Consider the following 22,153-nt stretch of genomic DNA (forward strand, 5'->3'; position numbering starts at 1 on the left):
TTCACTGACCTTTACTTTACATAGAAGACAAGTTGGTAAGTACATGAAATGTACTTTATAAGTATAGAGAAAGACCAATGGGTAAGTGTATTGTATCAGTATGTTCTGATGTCTGACACTGGTCTCTGTGTGTTTGGTTGGGATCTGCAGGCTACGGTACTGGATCTGGATTTAAGGCAGACAAATACGGTGAGAATGGGTTTTGTTTTCCAGAATACTGCACTGTTGCATTCAAGTGAAGCTGTTCCCCATTACCCCTACTCTACCTTGCTGCTGCATTTCCCATCATCTCTCTCAGATGGAAAGATGCAGACATATGAACTGCCTTTGTTTATTTTTCTAGGACCAGGTGGGGCAGGAGGGGCCCTTGGTGCTGGGGCAGCTGGAGGTGCAGGGGCTGAGACAAAAACAGGGGCTGGGACCGGAGCTGGGACAGGTGCTGGAGGTAAGGTCAAGTTGGTACTGTTAGGGATAGAGTCTAGGAAGGGGCAGACCTTATGGTTTATCTGTTTTGCAGGTGTGCCTAGTGGAGCTGGAAGCAAACCTGATAAATACGATGAGGGTCTATCCTTCGTTATCCGGTCTGATGATGACGAGGAGGAGGATGATGATGACTTATTTCTATTGTTACTTAGGAGGTGCAGGACCTACACCTGGCCCTGGCACAGGAGCAGGAGGAGATGGCACTGTGACAGGAGCAGGAGGAGACAGGACAGGCGCAGGAGGAGCAGGCACAGGAGCAGGAGGAGATGGCAATGTGACAGGAGCAGGAGGAGACAGGACAGGCGCAGGAGGAGCAGGCACAGGAGCAGGAGGTAGGGTACATAATCTGAGTTATAGGTCAAAGTTTGAGTTAACTTAATTTCAAATCTTTATGGGTCAAAGTTTGAGTCGACTTAATTTCAATTCATTTCAACTGAATAATCCTGTTTGAACTGGTTCTGGCATCTATTCATCTCTCTTTACCTGCTGCATGCCCTTACAGAAAATAATATTTTCACTAAACTGTTGTGCCAAATTTGCGACGACGTGAACATCTGGCAAACAATTCTGGGAAACTTGTGGAGAACACTGTTTGTTGCAAGTTTGTTTCAAACTCATTCTGAATATGCAAATTAGATTAGATTTATGATGACTTCACATTGAAATGTCTTATTTACATAAAACCAACCACACATAGCTTTAAATGAACTTGTTTCTCATAGAGTAAACTAAACAACATGTATTCAATGTCTTAACATATACAAATAAATCCAATCAAATTCTTATCTATCCTACAATTAAAACATAATGCCAAGTGTTACAATATTAACCTTGAAATCATCAGCATGCTAATGAAGAAAAGAGCAAAGACTGAATATTTCCCAAATACATTGTTTATTTAATGCTTTCACATAGCTACAACATTTACATGAGAGAAATGTGAACACTGTAGGGATGTTAAACTTAGGACAGTATATAACTGAGCGATAAGTTTTCAACCAATGTGTTTAAAAGAGAATAAACACAATTTAAACAATTAAAACAAAATCAAACCCAGGTCAGAACTATTGCCTTTTTAAGTGAACTTTGGAGTCCTTCATCCAAAGCTTGTTGAATGCATGCACTGGAACAATCAGAGAACACAAAACAAAATTAAGATAGAAAACAAGTACCTAAAACATTTCATATTTTGACATCTTAATAAGAGGTAGACTCACCAGCTAATGGGTGGGTTAGGCTTTGGAAAAACTGGTTGAGCTGTAACAAAGTTGCCTTGATGTTGCTTTCCTTCTAACTGAAACAGATATTCTAAATATTTTTCAGCAAGGAAACAATGTTTCTGCCTTGTATAAATTCTATATAGACAAACGATGTAGCTAGCATAAAGTGGGACTTAGGCCTACTAAATCTTAAATGTGTGGCTAAATCGTTCCTAGAGAGCCACAGTATACAAGCTTTTTCTCCAGCCAAGCCTCAACACAATTGATTCAAACTAATGAACGTCGTGATGAAGAGCCAGTTGTCTACTAGCTGTCTCTTATTCCTGATTTGGGTGTATAAGGCTTGTGTGGAAGAAAAGCAACATAAAATTGAGTTATGCCTAATATGGCTATTTATATTATTTTTCCAAAATTAATTATATTTCAGTTACATCAAGGAAGTCTTGACCTGGTGCACACATATTTCGCTTTCCTCCGTTTGAAAGCTTCAATCTGTCTTTTTGCCTGGTAACGGATTGCTTCTAGAAAGAGAGAGAGAGAGAGCTCCTAGTTTAAAGCAACGAAAGATCTAATTGTTACAAAGAATGAATGTATAGGCGTTTGAGAACAATACATGCATTTTCTTACCTTATCAAGCTTGAAGACAATACACATATTTATCAATAAAAAAAAGTCTTAGTGTACCACAAAAATCTTTCCAGGGTGTTGATGCATCCCCCTCCCAATGCAGCCTCTTCCAACACCATGGGTAGGGAAAGGGGATCCAACCCGCAAAATAGTAGTTTTGTTTAGATGTCAACTCATATAGTTGCTACCTTAGTTGTTGTGCTAGCTAATAAACATGCTAACGTTACTGAACAGTGACGCTACCATATTGGTATTTAAAGACAGCAACGTCTTCATCTAAAAATATGTCTTTAAGATATCAATCGAATCATTAGTTAGCTAGTTATAATAGCCAACTTTAGCTAGCTAAGCGCTAGCCGTTAGGTAGCTACCCAGTAACAAAATGTGTTTCACTCTATACCATAAAAACATGACAATGCTAACCAGGCATCAAATACCTAACGAGTTTTAGGTTTATTAGGACAATTTATTAACAAGTTATCAGGCACAACTTTGGTAGAAAGCTAGTTCACTAGGTTTCCAATTCCAATATATTTTTCTTCTATGGTTCTAAATATGATTGCCACAAGTTTTTGGCAGAAAAGAACCTCTGAACTGTTTGCCATTAAACATTTGCATATTTCTAGCAAAAAAAGTTGGCACACTATTTACAGTGAACAAAAATATAAACGTAAATGTAAATTATTGGTCCAATGTTTCATCAGCAGAAATTTAATAGATTTTCCAGAAGCTTATTTCTTTCAGATATTGTGCACAAATTTGTTTACATCCCTGTTAGTGAGCATTTCTCATTTGCCAAGATAATCCATCCATCTGACAGGTGTGGCATATCAAGCAGCTGATTAAACACCATGATTATTACACAGTGGGTTAACTGCCTTGTTCAGGGGCAGAATGACAGATTTGACCTTGTCAGCTCGGGGATTCGATCTTGCAACCTTTCGGTTACTAGTCCAACGATCTAACCACTAGGCTACCTGCCTCCCCAAAGAGAGACAAGGGAGAAAAAAAAAAGTAGTCATTCAAAAATAATGCACACAGAGCGAGTCCATAACGAAGGGGTTAAATACAATTGTTTCAAGACATTTCAGCTTTTCATTTTTAATTAATTTGTAAAAATGTAGAAAACAAACAAATCAATTTAATCCATTTTAAATTCAGACTGTAACAACAAAATTTGGAAAAAGTAAAGATGTCTGAAAACTTTCTGAAGGCACTATATTAGGGCTTGAAAGCTACCTTCCTGTAGGTTTTCATTTCAACCCCAGTTGTAACTAACCGGATTCAGTTTATCAAACTGCTAATTATTAGAATCAGGTGCGCTAAATTAGGGTTGGGGAGAGAACCTACAGTTTATAGTGCACTACCTTTGCCCATGGCCCACAGAGCTCTGGTCAAAAGTAGTGCTATGTAGGGAATAGGGTACCATTTGGGATGTTGCCTAGGTTTATGTGGACAGAGGTAACAGTATTGGAGGTACTCTGGATGGTGCCTCCGTGGAATTTAGATATTTACATTTGGTCTGTTGGAGAAGGTTTTCATTAACAGTTACAGTAAATGCATGGTTACACATGCCATAACTTTGCAATGGATGTTTAAATAATATCTAGGATGTCCAATATAAACACTTTTCTCCCTTTTTGTTTGCTATGTCACACTGGGAATGTCACTGCATGTGTCATTCGTTCCATTAATATTTGAAACATTCCCAGTTTTCATAGTACAGGTAACTGCCAAAACAATGGAAACACTTGAGTAAATGAGGGATGCAACGTATATTGAAAGCAAGTATGTGGTTCCACACAGGTGTGGTTCTTGAATCAGTTCAGCAATGAGCATCCCATCATGTATAAAAATGCTGGGTAGGTTATTATTTTGGCTACCAAAGCTATTCACAGGGCATGAGTAGTCACTAAACGATTTGATGAGCATCAAAACAATGTAAACCATATGCCAGGGCTGTCTCAGTCATCAGACCTCAACCCAATTAAACACTTATGGGAGATTCTAGAGTGGTGCCTGAGACAGAGTTTTCCAACACCATCAACACCATAGTGTTGAATCCCTCCAATAGAGTTCCAGACACTTGTAGAATCTATGCCAAAGTGCATTGAAGCTGTTCTGGCCCAACGCCCTATTAATACGCTTTATGTTGGTGTTTCCTCTATTTTGGCTGTTACCTGTAGTTACTTTGTTCCACCAGGTGAGCCTGGTGGTGCCGGTGGGGTTCTAGAAGGATCTGGAAGTTCTGGTGGCCCAGGAGATGGTGGGTGTGGTGGGATAGGCCAAATCCTATTGCTAAAACCATTCTAACAATTTCTGGCCAACCAAGATTTAGCCATTGACTTCAGTGCAACAGTGGTTTTAGAGAAGAAGCATACTGTCTAAGGTGATGTTTTTGACATTATATAATTCTTATAACACCTTTATCATCTCATGACAGGTACCGGCCTCACAGCTGGAGGAGGGGTGGGAGACACAGGAATCCCTATCATTGGAGGAAAACCAGGTATTTCTGATAACTACCCGATCAAACATCCCTAGTCCCAGTCTTGGGCTTTAGTTGTATGTGTGAACACATGCATTTCTGTTTAACAGATAAATCGGAGCTCGGAGGGACAACAATCCCAGGTGTGTTCATCTGATCTTTTAGAGAGAATGTAATAGGTCTCTACTGCATCTGTTAACGAGCACTGTTTGTGTTAAAGTTACCTTTGCTTCATCCCCAACAACACTGCATCCTCTCTGCAATCTCATTGGCAGTGATGTGTACCAATAGTTGGTTTTTGTCTGGCTTCATGTGCACACATGATACCATAATACTTTGTGTGCTTTCCGCACCCTATTCCCACCATAGTTCACTACTTTTGACCAGGCACTACTTTGACCAGAGCCCTGGAATAGGGAGCAATTTGGCACGCATCCCTTTTGTCTTCTACAGCATATTGCAAGGACCATAGTCATTGTTCTCTTGTTGTCTCTTTTGGCAACAGGCATCGCTATTATCATTAGTGACACAGCCCTTGATTCACCCAGTAAGGCAATATGCATCTAGCTCTCAACCCTTTTCATGCTAACTTTTATCACTATTATGTAACAGATGTACAGTACATAGTATTGTTTCACTTATAAAATGTATGTTTCCATTTGGTTCCGTAGGTGGAGTTGCAGTGCCAGAAAGTAAGTGATTTAAGAATCTGACGTTATCTATACGTATGATATGCTAATCCTGAATTCAATAAGGTGTGGTTTCATTGGCCAACATCTGAAATTCTTGTGTCTTATACAGCTGCGGCTGGTGTTGTTCAACCCAGTGGTGAGTATGTGGTGCATTGATATTATCTTGATGTCTGTGTCACCATTACATGAAGTCTAATACTATCTTTCATGTCTTGTCTTATACAGCTGGGGCTGGAGTTGGTGAGTATCAGTTGTCTTTGTGTTAATTGTGATATCAATATACATATGTACTAACAGCCTTTTAATTATTGATATCTGTTGCATTCATATGTGACTTAAGGTATTATTTCTCTTTCTTTCTCTCTCTTTATTTGTCTCTCACTCCATCCGGCTTCCTCTCCCTCTCCCCCCCTCTCCCTCTCACTCTCACTCTCTTGAGCTGCAGATGGGGTAGGAGTTCCCTCTGGAGGTGAGAAATAGAATAACCACATATTTGTAAACTTATACCTATTTTTTTCATTTCATTCTGCTATTAAGGTATCTACTTTACTCAATTATGACAATTTTGTACTCTTTCCACCACTGTGTGTGTGTCTGTATATTGATATCTTTGGACATGATGCTCGTCTAACATACTGTCTAATATACAAAGAGAAAAGGTGGAGTTTTAACTAGCGTTGCTAAATAAGTCTGTTTGATCCAGTCGAATTGGCTGTTTGAAACTGAATGTAGATTATTTGTCTTTCTACAACACTCAGAAGACATGGGAGGAGCATGAAAGTACCTCCAGAGTGATGACCTCATTGACAACAGGTTCATCTCTTTCAACCTTTGGTCTCTTCATCAGGTTCTGATGGTTCTGATTCCACTGGTTCTAGTTCTGGTTCTGCTGGTTCTGGGTCAGGTTTATCTGGTGATGCGATTAGTGTGGGGTTTGGTTCTGGTACTGGTGTTGGTGCGGGTATTGGTGTCGGGCGTCGGTGGCGATGGTGGTATTGGGTTGGGTATCGGTTCTGGTGGTAAAGATGGAGGTGAATGAAGGCTCTGTGCCTTGACAGGCCAGTACTGTATGTGACTGGAACCTGGTCATAATTTGCCATGATATTGTCATTAGCATATGACTGGACATTGACATAACATGTCAGTCCAGTACAGTATGTGACTGGAGCTTACCATAGCATTTCAGGCCAGTACAGTATGTGACTGGAGCTTACCATAGCATTTCAGGCCAGTACAGTATGTGACTGGAGCTTACCATAGCATTTCAGGCCAGTACAGTATGTGACTGGAGCTTACCATAGCATTTCAGGCCAGTACAGTATGTGACTGGAGCTTGTCATAACATGCCAGGCCAGTACAGTATGTGACTGGAGCTAACCATAACATGTCAGTCCAGTACAGTATGTGACTGGAGCTTACCATAGCATTTCAGGCCAGTACAGTATGTGACTGGAGCTTACCATAGCATTTCAGGCCAGTACAGTATGTGACTGGAGCTTGTCATAACATGCCAGGCCAGTACAGTATGTGACTGGAGCTAACCATAACATGTCAGTCCAGTACAGTATGTGACTGGAGCTTACCATAGCATTTCAGGCCAGTACAGTATGTGACTGGAGCTAACCATAACATGTCAGTACAGTATGTGACTGGAGCTTGTCATAACATGCCAGGCCAGTACAGTATGTGACTGGAGCTTACCATAACATGTCAGTACAGTATGTGACTGGAGCTTACCATAACATGTCAGTCCAGTACAGTATGTGACTGGAGCTTACCATAGCATTTCAGGCCAGTACAGTATGTGACTGGAGCTTACCATAGCACTTCAGGCCAGTACAGTATGTGACTGGAGCTAACCATAACATGTCAGTCCAGTACAGTATGTGACTGGAGCTTACCATAACATGTCAGTGCAGTATGTTACTGGAGCTTGTCACAACACGCCAGGCCAGTACAGTAGTGACTGGAGCTTGCCATAACATGCCAGGCCAGTACAGTAGTGACTGGAGCTAACCATAACATGTCAGTCCACTACAGTATGTGACTGGAGCTTGTCATAACATGCCAGGCCAGTACAGTATGTGACTGGAGCTTACCATAACATGTCAGTCCAGTACAGTATGTGACTGGAGCTTACCATAACATGTCAGTGCAGTATGTTACTGGAGCTTGTCATAACACGCCAGGCCAGTACAGTAGTGACTGGGGCTAACCATAACATGCCAGGCCAGTACAGTATGTGACTGGAGCTTACCATAACATGTCAGTGCAGTATGTTACTGGAGCTTGTCATAACATGTCAGTCCAGTACAGTATGTGACTGGAGCTTACCATAGCATTTCAGGCCAGTACAGTATGTGACTGGAGCTTACCATAGCACTTCAGGCCAGTACAGTATGTGACTGGAGCTAACCATAACATGTCAGTACAGTATGTGACTGGAGCTTGTCATAACATGCCAGGCCAGTACAGTATGTGACTGGAGCTTACCATAACATGTCAGTACAGTATGTGACTGGAGCTTACCATAACATGTCAGTCCAGTACAGTATGTGACTGGAGCTTACCATAGCATTTCAGGCCAGTACAGTATGTGACTGGAGCTTACCATAGCACTTCAGGCCAGTACAGTATGTGACTGGAGCTAACCATAACATGTCAGTCCAGTACAGTATGTGACTGGAGCTTACCATAACATGTCAGTGCAGTATGTTACTGGAGCTTGTCACAACACGCCAGGCCAGTACAGTAGTGACTGGAGCTTGCCATAACATGCCAGGCCAGTACAGTAGTGACTGGAGCTAACCATAACATGTCAGTCCACTACAGTATGTGACTGGAGCTTGTCATAACATGCCAGGCCAGTACAGTATGTGACTGGAGCTTACCATAACATGTCAGTCCAGTACAGTATGTGACTGGAGCTTGTCATAACATGCCAGGCCAGTACAGTATGTGACTGGAGCTTGTCATAACATGCCAGGCCAGTACAGTAGTGACTGGAGCTTGTCATAACATGCCAGGCCAGTACAGTAGTGACTGGGGCTAACCATAACATGTCAGTCCAGTGCAGTATGTGACATTGATATAGGTATGCCTGAACTGGGCGGAATTCGCCACTAATAGCTTCAAGAAGGAAACAAGCTGCTTGGTTCGCTGATGGTCTGCTTGTTTGCAGTTTTACTACAACTACTACTAATAATAATACATTGCCAGTGCAAAGATAAGCCCTTTTATAATCAAAGATTTCTGCTTACATAATTAATAATTCATTTTCCAGATGCTCATCATTGTTCAAGATAAGAGTTAAAAGTGATGTCCAACACTTAGTCCAGGACTTTAACATGGTGATTGTTGTGATCTAACCCTGCCTGGTCTAGGGCTAATGCAGGTACAATTTCTGGATGATTCTATTACTGCATGGCTGTCTCAGCCATTTGGAATTGTAAAACCAAAATACTTTGCGCTTGCACCCGAAAACTAATCAACAATCTGATTACCCATGACAAATAAGAGCGTACTGTATCTAACTTGCTTTAAGCAGTTGTGTTATTTCTTAAACAAATTAAACAATAACAATGTACCTGTACAACGTAACCACCAATACTTATTAACATATATTAGAAACAAATTAATCCTAGTATATATATGTGCAAGTGTCTGATTTACCTCCAGTTATAATCTAAACACTGTAGCTACAATGTAATAGCCAACAGATTACATAGAGATTTTTTCCCCACTGGCCTACACACAATACTCCATAATGTCAACGTGGATTTATGTTTTTTGACATTTTTACAAATTAATGAAAAATGAAAAACTATCTTGAGTCAATAATTATTCAACCCTTTTGTTATGGCAAGCCTAAATAAGTTTAAGAGTAAAAATGTGCTTAACAAGTCACTTAAAAGTAGCAATAATAGTTTTTAACATGATTTTTAAAATGACTACCGCATCTCTGTAAGATCTCCGTCGAGCAGTGAATTTCAAACACAGATTCAACCACAAAGACTAGGGAGGTATTCCAATGCCTCGCAAAGAATGGCACCTATTGGTAGATGGGTAAAAATATTGCGTATCCTTTTGAGCATAGTATACTTATTAATTACACTTTGGATGGTGTACCAACCCAGTTACTACAGATATAGGAAAACTTCTTAACTCAGTTGCTGGAGAGGAAGGAAACTGCTCAGGGATTTTACCATGAAGCCAATGGTGATTTTAAAAAGAGTTAGAGTTTAATGGTTGTGATAGGAGAAAACTGAGCATAGATTAGCAACATTACTCCACAATACAAACCTAATTGACATAGTGAACAGAAGGCAGACTGTACAGAATAAAATATTCCTGTTTGCAACAAGGCACTAAAGTAATACTGCAAAAAATGTGGCAAAGCAATTAACTTTTTTTCCTGAATACAAAGTGTTATGTTTGGGGCAAATCCAAAACACATTACTGAGTACCACTCTACATATTTTCAAGCTAGTGGTGGCTGCATCATGTTATGGGTATGCTTGTAATCGTTAAGGATTGGGGAGTTTTCTGGAAAAAAGAAAGGAAATGGAGCTAAGCACAGGCAAAATCCTAGAGGAACACTTGGTTAAGTCTGCTTTCTACCAGACACTAGGAGATTAATTCACTTTTCAGTAGGACAATAACACAAAACACAAGGCCAAATCTACACTGGAGTTTCTTACCAAGAAGATAGTGAATGTTCCTGAGTAGTCGAGTTACAGTTTTGACTTAAATCTACTTGAAAATCTATGGCAAGACCTGAAAATGGTTGTCTAGCAATGATCAATAACCAATTTGACAGAGCTTAAAGAGTTTTGAAAAGAATAATGTTAAAAGTGGCACAATCCAGGGGTTGAAAGAGGCATACCCAGAAAGACTCACAGCTGTAATCGCTGCCAAAGGTGCTTCTACAAAGCATTGACTCAGGGGTGTGAATACTTATGTAAAAGAGAAACATGTTTTATAACATGTTTTCACTTTGTCATTATGGGGTATTGTGTGTAGATGGGTGAGATTGATTGATTGATTTTTTTAATCCATTTTAATTCAGATTGTAACAAAACCGAAATGTGGAATAAGTGAATTGGTTTGAATACTTTCTGAAGGTACTGTAGATGCCAAATCAAGCTCCGCCCCTGTAGCCTTCAGTAGTGCTTGATTAACAGTTATGCTGTGTGTACAGGTGATGTCATTTTAAGTCCTTTATCTTCATTAGGTTCGGGAACAGGCATCGGTATTGGTGCCGGCGGAAAACCCTCTAACGAAAGACAAGCAGGTGATGGTTTCATCATGTACATGATTTCACCAAAACAATCTCCTGTAAAACTTAAAACATGAAATATCAGCTAAGACTGTCTGAATGAAACTGTTAAAAGAAAGGTTATTAACAAGAGACAATTGCAGCAGTTACGATTGTGGTATTCTGTGTTCCACATCGATCTGTCTGGCAAGGTTTGGGTCTGAAACCTATGTCGCCTGATTGGTTCTACAGGTGCTGCTAACGGTGATATCACTGGAGGGGGGACTCTACCTGGAGCTAAACCTCTGAAGGCTCCAAGAGGAGATACACCTGGTGAAGGAGAGGGAGATGCAGGAGGAGGAGCAAGAGGTGTTGGTGGAGGTCCTGATGGTGCAGGAGGAGCAGGCAGTGGATCTGGTGGTGTAGGAAGAGATGGTGATGGTAGAGGAGGAGGAGGAGGACCAGGAGGAGCAGGCAGTGGATCTGGTGGTGTAGGAAGAGATGGTGATGGTAAAGGAGGAGGAGGACCGGGAGGAGCAGGGGGGAAAGACGCTGGTGCAGTTAGAGTGGGAGGAAGTCCTAACGGTGCAGGGGGAGCTGGAGGTTCAGGAGGTGGAGGAGCAGGAGTAGAACCTGGAGGAGTTGGAGGAGGTGCAGGACCAGGCAGGAGTGACAAACCACCCAAAGGTACAGTTTAAAAGCTACTATAACAAGACTATATAGGGCTGTCACTGTCAACGAAGTGATGATTAAGATGACACTAATGATCTGTTGGTCTCTGCAACTTTAGGTTATGGAGCAGGTGGAGCTGGCAGTCTGGGTGCAGGAGGTGCTGGAGGAGCAGCTCTGGTCCCTGGGACTGGTGGTGCCGGTGATGTAGGAGCTGGAACCCCCAAACCAGGAAAAAGTAAGCCATGACTTCAAACAAGTCTTCTGGTTTAAACTCAACACCACAACAAGATGATTGTCCTGGTTGTCTTCATTATGGTAATTATTCTCTCTGCAGGCTACGGAGCTGGTGGAGTCCTGCCAGGTGGAGGTATGTTAAAGTTACTGCCCTGTCAGTCTGAAAGGCGCGCGCGCACACACACAATGTTAATTTTATTAGAGCATTAATCACAGGCTTGGTTTCTCAGGTCTACGTTACCCAACTGGGGCTAGAGAAGGACTGGGCTCAGGGAAGCCAGGCAAAGGTACCTTTGAGCATTCTTTCAGCTGTCTGCATGTATTTCTGTGTTTGTATCTCTTCTAAAAAAAAATATCTGCACAGGCTCATCCATGTCATTTCTCTCTCCTCCACTTAGGATATGGTGCTGGCCAATTTGGAGCAGGAGGACGAGGTCCTGGAGGATATGGTGCCAGACCAGGCGGATACGGAGCTAGTCCTGGAGGATATGGCACTGGACCCGGTGGTTATGGTGCTGGTCCAGGCGGTTATGGTGCTGGTCCAGGCGGCTATGGAGGTGGGCCAGGTAGCTATGGAGCTGGGCCAGGTGGTTACGGGACTGGGACTGGGCCTGGAGGATATGGATCCAAGCCATACAAGACTGGAGGTGCTGGAGCCGGTGGTGTTGGTGGAGGTCTGGGTGGAGCTGGCAGCCTGGGTGCCATAGGAGCAGGACCAGGAGGAGTAGGTGGAGGTCAAGGTGGAGGTCAAGGTGGAGGTCAAGGTGGAGGTCAAGGAGGAGGTCAAGGAGGAGGTCAAGGAGGAGGTCTAGGTGGAGGTCAAGGTGGAGCTGGACCAGGTGGCTATGTACCAGGTGGAGTTGGTAGCAGATACCCCACAGGTGCTGGAACTGGTACAGGAACTGGCACTGGAAAACCACCTAAAAGTATGGCAGAAACATTGTCACATACATTTTTAATGTCACATTTACATCATGTGTGAAAATAAAAATGTATCCTAGTGTCTGTGAATTCACTGTCCCCTCTGTTTCAGGCTATGGGAGAGCTGTTGGAGCTGGGCTTGGTGGTTATGGTGGCGGACCAGTTGGTTATGGACCAGGAGGAACCGGGGCCGGACTAGGTGGGGCTGGGGCCGGGCAAGGTGGATATGGTGCCGGACCTCAAGGTTATGGACCAGGTGGAGCAGTGCCGGGAGGAGCTGGGGTCAGACCAGGTGGAGCAGAGGCCGGACCTGGTGGCTATGGTGCTGGGCCTGGAGGTTATGGGCCTGGGGCTGGTCTTGGTCCTGGAGGTTATGGGGCTGGACCTGGTGGCTATGGTGCTGGGCCTGGAGGTTATGGGGCTGGTCTTGGTCCTGGCGGAGCTGGTCCTGGAGGTTATGGGGCTGGACCTGGTGGCTATGGACCAGGTGGAGCTGGATCTCATAAATATGGTGAGTACATAATCTTTTTAGATGTTCCATTAATTCTCTTCAAAGAATAATAATCGTTGTTCTGATGAAGTTCTTCCACTGACAGGTATGCTAAGTGGTTCCCTTGGAGGGGGACAAGCAGCTGGCCAGGGAAGAGTGCCAGGAGGGGGAGCAAGGACTGGGCTAGGTCAGGGAGGAGTGCCTGGAGGGGGAGCAGGTACTGGGCTAGGCCATGGGGGAGTGCCTGGATCTGGGCTTGGTGGTGGTGGTGGTCCGGGTGCTGGGTATGGACCTGGCATTGGAACTCATGGTGGTTATGGACCAGGAGGTGGTGCTGGGACCGAACTTGGTCAGGGAAGAGCCGGGGCCGGACCAGCTGGCTATGGACCACTTGGAGCTGGTGCCGGACAGGGAACTGGAGCTAGAGGTACTGAAAATGACTGCTTTTAAGTGTGGATCAATGGAGATCATCTCTTTGTATTTATTTATACACCTCTCCACTCAGAAAAGTGAACTTTAGAGCAAACAATTTGTGATACCTGTTTTGTATTGCAGGGTATGACGCAAATGCAAAAGCTCGTAAATATGGTGAGTATATAATATTTTTAGATGTTCCATTTAATTCTCGCAAGGAATAATCTTTTTGCTGATGAAGTTCTTCCACTGACAGGTATGCTAAGTGGTACCATTGGAGGAGGACAAGCAGCTGGCCAGGGAAGTGTGCCAGGAGGGGGAGCAGGGACTGGACTAGGCCAGGGAGGAGTGCCTGGATCTGTGCTTGGTGGAGGTAGAGGAGTCCCTGGTGGTTATGGTCCTGGAGCTGGATTTGGACCTGGTGGTGGAACTGTTGGTGGTTATGGACCAGGAGGGGGTGCTGGAACTGGACTTGGCCAGGGAGGAGTTGGGGCCGTACCAGGTGGCTACGGGACTGGGCCTGGTGGTTATGGACCAGGTGGAGCTGGACAGGGTGCAGCGAAGCCAAACAAATCAGGTTATGGCTCCTCCTCCTTCGGTGGAGCTCTCTTTGGACCAGGTGTGGAAGAAAACATACTTGTATCCCCTCTGTAGTTAACTGTCCAGGGTCTTGGTATAGCTACAACTGATGATAACTAGACACCTGCTTACCTTTTTCACTAGCCTTCTGGCGCTTTTGAATTTACAATCAAGCTGTTCTTCAGGTGTGTCCAGTTTACCTGTGTTAGTCCATAGGTGCGTTTAAGAAGGGAAACATTCCATTTGTTTTGTATGTAACAGTGATGCATTTTAGGATACGTGTGAATTATAAACATTTAGCCAAATAAGGTATTTCTTTGGCAATTTTGAAACGTAAATATATTTGTAATACATACATTTGGAAATATATTTTTGGGACAATTCTTTATATTTACCATGTATTTGATATGGGAAGGTCAATGTTTGGCGAACGTAAGTATCTGTTTCGGGTTTAAACTGCTGATACAAATAATAATGTGGCTGTGTAGGGTTTCTACGCAGTAATAATAGCAAAGTAATTTGCACTTTGAATATTGCTGGTAAAAAGTCAAAGTAATCCATACTAAGATTCGCTATTTGCAGCTTTACCGTAACATTTTGGAATGTTAATTCAAATTGTTCAACTGAAATTGTTCACTGCAAACAGCACCCTTGTTGAACTCCCCTCTATCTTACACACACCCTAACACACCTGTACCTGTTCTCCAGGTGGTGGAGCTGGTGGGGTACCTGGAGCTGGAGCTACCGGGCGAAGAGGAGGAGTACCAGGTGAGTTACCTGGGGTGTAAATATAGGGTGTACCTGGTAGGTACAAGGTGAATGACCAAGGGGGGGTCTAACTTAACAGAGCTTGAGAAAATCTGCAAGGAAGAATGGGAGAAAATCCCCAAATCCAGATGTGCAAAGCTCATACAGGCATTTCCAAGACGACTTAAAGCTGTAATGGCCGCCAAAGGGGCTTCTAAGTATTGAGTCATGGGTGTGAATACTAATGTAAATGAGAGACTTCTGTATTTTATGTTCAATACATTTGCAAACATTTCTAAAAACATGTTTTCACTTTGTCATTATGGGGTATTGTGTGTAAGTGGGTGAGAAAAAAAAATCGAATGAATTTTGAATTCAGGCTGTAACACAACAAAATGTGGAATAAGTCAAGGGGTATGAACACTTTCTGAAGTTACTGTATATGTGATCACCTAAGGGGGTGAGGGAGAGCGCTAATTCCCGAGAGGACAAAAGAGATCCTTGCGTATGGTGTCGAGTGTGCACACTGAACATATACAAGTTACCACAGAGATCATACATCCATATAGCATCAGAGTTACCCTCAGTGAACAAGTTTCAGATAGATACCAAACATTAATCCTTAGTATTATTGTATCACACATTCCAATGGTAAGTCCTCTGGATACTGTAGAGAGAGAATTTGGCCTCTTGACAGTGAAGGGCTGACTGACCTTGGGGCATTGTATTGGGCCATTTGCCATGCGGCCAGAGGTGATGTAGAGCACATAAATCAGGACCGAGACTACAATGTCAATTCACAAATACCAATTAATCTCTGCTTCAAAATAGTCAATAGTGATATATCTAAATAACAGCCAAGGTGTCGTAAAACATTGTTGCAAAACCATATCAATGCACTTTTTCTCAATAGTTCTAAGTATAATCCTCCACTGTGTATGCTAGAAGATGTTCAGGAGTTTTACTATCGAGATTCACCCAAAGAGACCTCTCACATGAGTTTTATATTCACGATGTTCTCCCATGGTATGAAAAAAGATGTTGGAAAAGCTTTAGTATACAATTTTCTGAGAGTCAAAGTCTTTGGGTTTTATAAACGTTGATGTTGCAGAGATGTCAGTCCTTTATTTATTATGTTAACAAATGCCTGACAAAAAATGAACATATTAAATAGTCAGTTTAGTAGGAATGATCAGCTGTTTATTATGACTGATGTGGGTTTGTCTATTTCCTGTTATTTTTCTTCTCCTCTAGGAGGCTACGGAGTAGGAGAAGCGGGACAAGCAGGGCAAAAATGTAAGACATTCCGCTTCACATATTATAATCAATTACTGTCCTGATGCTCAAATGCACATGTATGCATGCTCGCATATGCACACACGCTTGATTGGATGTTTAAATGCATGCAAACACACACTCACGCTTGCTTACAGTTAATTAACACATGTTAATCTTGATTAGCTTGACACCTCACTGAGTCAGAATGATTAACATACTACTACTGTAAATGAAACACAAGATCAGCTCAAGGACTCGCAAATCGTTTGCAATTTTTTTGTCTTTTAGGGACTTGGTCTCATTTTGCTTAGTGATGAATTTAGTCAAAACTACTTGACCTTATGGCACAACCCCTGATACATGAAATAGACATGTTTCTGGCATTCCTGAGCTGTACTGGACACATATGGTTTAAATAGATGAACATCCTTGTCTTATCTTACTCTTCCAGCGAAGGCACAGAAGGCAGCCAAATACACAGCCATGCAAGGCTTCCTGGGAGCACGAAGCTACAGAGGTAAACAACAACACAAAAGCACAATGTCTTGTGTTATAAATAATATACAGTGGGGTCCAACATTATTTACCTACTTGATAAAGAGGTGGCAGAGGTGACCAAGTTTTTGGGGGAAAATGTCCTGGTACTGGGTAAAGTTCATGATGCTGTTGACCTTAACAAGGACCCCAGGATCAGTGGAAGCAAAATAGCCCGATAACTTCAAAGATCCACCACCATATTTGTTTTATAGAAAAATCCAACATTTAAAACATCTGTCGTTCTGCCCCTGAAAAAGGCAATTGACCCACTGTTCCTAGGCCGTCATTGTAAATAAGAATTTGTTCTTAACTGACTTGCCTAGTTAAATAAAGGTGAACTAAAAAAAGAAAAAAAAGGTGACATGGCTGGCGGCCCGTGGGCCTTGGAACAGTTTTTTGGGCCATTTCTTTTGACAACTTTTTTGCAATTTCTCAGTTTATATAATAAGCCTTTGGCTGATCAGTGGGCAACGGCCAGCCCCCCTACCAAGATGGACCAGCACGGTTTTCTGATAGGCTGAGCTGAAGTCACGCAAACTAACATTAAAAGTCAAATGCGACATCAGCAAAGAGACCTGCTCCGACTCCATCATTAGTTAGACGGCCAAGATCATGAATCGTAAAAAACAGGAAGGGTGCCTATAAACGTAGAAAGAGCACATTCTATATTGTAACCTCACTCAACTTCATGGCTAACAGTAAAGGGCATTATCCTCATGATTCCTGTAATGAAAGTGTCTGCCCCTGTGCCTGATATGCTGGAGTATGCTGCTGTGATAAGCGAACCACTCTCCTCTTCCCCAATGCACTTGAGAGAAAAATGTGTCCTGATCGTAAAACATTTCAAAATGCAATTGCGGGAAAAACACACCTTTGGAAGCTTCGTCTCCCTGTCAAAGATAGCAGAGTCTCAGCTTTCTGTATGTATAATTTCTCAACTCTCACTATTCAGCTTAATAACAATTTAATACAACCAAGATATTTGATATGGCTTTGAGATATGGATGGAGCGCACGCGCTGGAAAAGATTAAACAACTTACTTCTGAACCAAATTCATTTAGTAAATGTCAACCTAGCAAGCCAAGTTCTCTCACGTCACCCCGCTCCTCCGCTCTCTCCACTGGCTTCCAGTTGAAGCTCGCATCCGCTACAAGACCATGGTGCTTGCCTACGGAGCTGTGAGGGGAACGGCACCTCCGTACCTTCAGGCTCTGATCAGGCCCTACACCCAAACAAGGGCACTGCGTTCATCCACCTCTGGCCTGCTCGCCTCCCTACCTCTGAGGAAGTACAGTTCCCGCTCAGCCCAGTCAAAACTGTTCGCTGCTCTGGCACCCCAATGGTGGAACAAACTCCCTCACGACGCCAGGTCAGCGGAGTCAATCACCACCTTCCGGAGACACCTGAAACCCCACCTCTTTAAGGAATACCTAGGATAGGATAAAGTAATCCTTCTAACCCCCCCCCCCTTAAAAGAGTTAGATGCACTATTGTAAAGTGGTTGTTCCACTGGATATCATAAGGTGAATGCACCAATTTGTAAGTCGCTCTGGATAAGAGCGTCTGCTAAATGACTTAAATGTAATGTAAATGTAAGCCAGGCAACTAAAAGCAATTTTCTAAACAATGCTTTGGTTAATTTCTAACTAGTTAGCTAGCTAGCTAGCTAGCTGGCTAGCCAGTTCAAATAATGACTATGAGTATAGCTGACGACTTAAGCTACTTTTTATTCGTTATTACAGGCAAATAAATCCACAACATTATTTACAAGGTAATGGCGAGCTTACAGAAAATAGCTTACTGCCACAGTGTGAATAAATAACAGTAGGTAATTATTTTAGAGAATTTTAGAACTCCTGCATTGTTTGGTCACAGGAGGATTTGGTCTGGTTGCTGTGGATGTCCGGTAACCATGGCAACAACCTTGTGACAGTCACAGAGACATAAACTTTTTTAATGCCTGTGCGACAAGGAAACCGACAGTTGCAGCGACGGCCTACAGACATTCCACCAGAGTTTGACTCGCATTCTAATTGTCTTACAGACATGTCGTTAGACCAAGTATAAACCGGCCTTAAGTCATTAGCTTGGCTTTTATAACGTATACGGCTTAAGCAGACAGGCTGACAGACAGAGAACAAAAAGAAGCACAGAGCTACAGCAGAGAAGATGCTGAGACAGATAGACAGCACAACAGGGAGGGAAACGAAATGGCTAGAGCCGAGGCACAGTTATAGCGGTGAGTTGTATCGCCAGTAGTGTTTTTGCACATTGTATTTGTTTTTAAAAATGAGCTGGTTAAAAAAAGATGAGGACAATGTCTCGCCAGTCACTAGTACAGAAATGGTTGATAAACAATGTACTGTACTGTTATGTGTCCGCACTACTGCCTGTTTTTAACTAAGGTGTGTAGGGGCGGGGCAGGGAAGGGTAGAGCAGTGGTCGGCAACAAGTGGCCGGCGGGCCAACATAAGTGATTTCTTTTGTACAAAATGTTTTATATGTACAGTACCAGTCAAAGGTTTGGACACACAAAACTATGAAATAACACATATGGAATGTAGTAACCAAAAAAGCAAACCAATCTAAATATATTTTAATGTTGCCTTGATGACAGCTTTGCACACTCGGCATTCTCTCAACCAACTTCAGCTGGTATGCTACATATGCTGAGCACTTGTTAGCTGCTTTTCCTTCCCTCTATGGTCCAACTCATCCCAAACCATCTCAATTGGGTTGAGGTCGGGGGATTGTGGAGGCCAGGTCATTTGATGCAGCACTCATCACAATCCTTCTTGGTCAAATAGCCCTTACACAGCCTGGAGGTGTGTTGGGACATTGTCCTGTTGAAAATCAAATGATAGTCCCACTAAGCCCAAACCAAATGGGATGGCGTATCGCTGCAGAATGCTGTGGTAGCCATGCTGGTTAAGTGTGCCTCGAATTCTAAATAAATCACTGACAGTGTCACCAGCAAAGCACCCCCACACCATCACACTTCCTCCTCCATGCTTAATGGTGGGAACCACACATGCAGAGATCATCCAGTCACCTACTCTGCGTCTCACAAAAACACGGCGGTTGGAACCAAAAATCTCAAATTCTGACTCATCAGACCAAAGGACAGATTTCCACCGGTCTAATGTCCGCTGCTTGTGTTTCTTTATCCAAGCAAGTCACTTCTTCTTATTGGTGGCCTTTAGTAGTGGATTCTTTGCAGCAATTCAACCATAAAGGTCTCCCGAGTGGTTCAGCGATCTAAGGCTCTTTATCTCAGTGCTGGAGGCGTCACTACAGACCCTGGTTAGATTCCAGGCTGTATCACAACTGGCCGTGATTGGTAGTCCCATAGGACAGCGCACAATTGGCCCAGCGTTGTTAGGGTTCTAAATAAGAATTTGTTTTTAACTGCCTTGTTAAATAAAGGCTCAATAAAAATGCCTGTTTCACGCAGTCACCTCTGAACTGTTGATGTTGAGATGTGTCTGTTACTTGAACTCTATGAAGAATTTATTTGGGCTGCAATTTCTGAGGCTGGTAACTAATGAACTTATCCTCTGCAGCAGTGGTAACTCTGGGTCTTGCTTTCCTGTGGTGGTACTCATGAGAGCCAGTTTCATCATAGCGCTTGATGGGTTTTGCAAATGTACTTGAAGAAACTTTCAAAGTTCTTGAAATGTTCTGCATTGACTGACCTTCATGTCTTAAAGTAATGATGGACTGTCGTTTCTCTTTGTTAATTTGAGCTCTTCTTGACATATGGACTTGGTCTTTTACCAAATAGGGCTATCTTCTGTATACCACCCCTACCTTGTCACAACACAACTGATAGGCTCAAACACATTAAGAAGGAAAGAAATTCCACAAATTAACTTTTAGCAAGGCTCACCTGTTAATTGAAATGCATTCCAGGTGACTACCTGGTGAAGCTGGTTGAGAGAATGCCAAAAGTGTGCAAAGCTGTCATCAAGGCAAAGGGTGGCTACTTTGAAGATTCTCAAATATATTTTAATTTGTTTAACACTTTTTTGGTTACTACATGATTCCACGTGTGTTATTTCATAGTTTTGATGTCTTCACTATTGTTCTACAATGTAGAAAATAGTAAAAATAAAGAAAAACCCTTGAATGAGTAGGTGTTGTCCAAGAACCCCATATCAACAGACAAATATGGTGGTGGATCATTGAAGTTATGGGGCTATTTTGCTTCCACTGGTCCTGGGGCCCTTGTCAGTAATTTCGGACACCACTGTGCATTATACATGTTGTTCCACCCTTGCTGTACTGTAAATATTCTTATTTGATTGTATGTAATTTGATCAAATGGCCCTGAGATGCTGTGCTGTGAATGGTCCTTCAGGGGGCGCCGACTGCCAGGGTAAATACTGCGGACGGAGGAGGAAGTGAGAGAGCAGCAAAAAGAAGTGACCTCATCAACAACATTGTGGTGCTACTGCATGACTCCAGAATGTACTGATTTTCAACTACTAATATGTCCCTTTTTTTCTTTTAAAGTGTGAATCTTGGACAATGGCAAAACCAGAGCCTGTTTGATCTTTTATTCTGAAACTGTGATCATGTGTTTATTGTTCCTCACCTGTACCCCTTTAGCCCCTCCTGTGTACCCCTTTACCCCCCCCCCACGAATCATGTTTGTTTAAAACACTGATACTAAGGCGTCCCACAACGGAGTGCCTCTAGACCTGTCTGTATGCTGACTAAACTGTCTGTTTTCTGATTAATGTGACTAACATCCCTCTATGACGCTATGCTATTGACACACAGGCCCAGACTTACTCAACATTTGCACCTGCACTTTTCAACACACCTAGTTTTTGTTCAAGTCGTTTAGTTGCAAACATTTACTAAATCTGGCCCAAGGCATCTTGAGATATATACACACACTGCTGCTATAAGTTAAAAACATAGGAGATATCTTTAGAGTGGTCATTTTACAACCACCATTTTTTATTTAGAACTGTGTTTACCCTGAACCCTCAAAAGCAGTGTGTGTCCACAGCAACGCTCATGTTCTAACTCTGCTTCTACTTTCAGCAGTTCTCAAAAAAAAGGGAGCTTATTGCCCTTAGAGCCATTAGTAAAGGTTTTAAGATCTTATATGCAGTCGTTTATAATGCCTTTACAGAATATACAGTGGGGAGAACAAGTATTTGATACACTGCCGATTTTGCAGGTTTTCCTACTTACAAAGCATGTAGAGGTCTGTCATTTTTATCATAGGTACACTTCAACTGTGAGAGACGGAATCTAAAACAAAAATCCAGAAAATCACATTGTATGATTTTTAAGTAATTAATTAGCATTTTATTGCATGACATAAGTATTTGATCACCTACCAACCAGTAAGAATTCCGGCTCTCACAGACCTGTTAGTTTTTCTTTAAGAAGCCCTCCTGTTCTCCACTCATTACCTGTATTAACTGCACCTGTTTGAACTCGTTACCTGTATAAAAGACACCTGTCCACACACTCAATCAAACAGACTCCAACCT

General features: G+C 42.5%; 1 protein-coding gene and 1 long non-coding RNA gene across 2 annotated transcripts; both read left to right on the forward strand.

Moving 5' to 3' along the window:
• The first annotated feature begins 342 nt into the window (after positions 1 to 342).
• On the forward strand, positions 343 to 4,964 carry LOC139536806 (uncharacterized). The gene is made up of 5 exons (XR_011667398.1): positions 343 to 445; positions 636 to 815; positions 4,534 to 4,596; positions 4,774 to 4,839; positions 4,929 to 4,964. It is a non-coding gene; the product is annotated as an uncharacterized lncRNA (long non-coding RNA).
• Positions 4,965 to 10,532: 5,568 nt separating this feature from the next.
• On the forward strand, positions 10,533 to 21,272 carry LOC139538007 (uncharacterized). Its single transcript, XM_071339932.1, has 15 exons — positions 10,533 to 10,536; positions 10,744 to 10,803; positions 11,020 to 11,454; positions 11,558 to 11,674; positions 11,774 to 11,806; positions 11,904 to 11,960; positions 12,072 to 12,599; positions 12,707 to 13,105; positions 13,191 to 13,511; positions 13,640 to 13,672; positions 13,755 to 14,117; positions 14,786 to 14,845; positions 16,079 to 16,120; positions 16,554 to 16,619; positions 21,001 to 21,272. The coding sequence occupies exons 1-15, from the start codon at positions 10,533 to 10,535 to the stop codon at positions 21,045 to 21,047; spliced, it is 2,565 nt and encodes an 854-aa protein (XP_071196033.1). The 3' UTR covers positions 21,048 to 21,272.
• The last annotated feature ends 881 nt before the right edge of the window (positions 21,273 to 22,153 follow it).

This window comes from Salvelinus alpinus, chromosome 13 (genome assembly GCF_045679555.1).
Source record: "Salvelinus alpinus chromosome 13, SLU_Salpinus.1, whole genome shotgun sequence".
Classification (NCBI taxonomy): domain Eukaryota; kingdom Metazoa; phylum Chordata; class Actinopteri; order Salmoniformes; family Salmonidae; genus Salvelinus; species Salvelinus alpinus.

What these genes read in the sequence shown, in the direction of transcription:
- LOC139538007 (XM_071339932.1), top strand. An exon ending in CACTGGAAAACCACCTAAAA is followed by an intron (nt 12,600 to 12,706) that starts GTATGGCAGAAA and finishes CCTCTGTTTCAG; the next exon opens with GCTATGGGAGAGCTGTTGGA. An exon ending in ACAGGGAACTGGAGCTAGAG is followed by an intron (nt 13,512 to 13,639) that starts GTACTGAAAATG and finishes TTTGTATTGCAG; the next exon opens with GGTATGACGCAAATGCAAAA.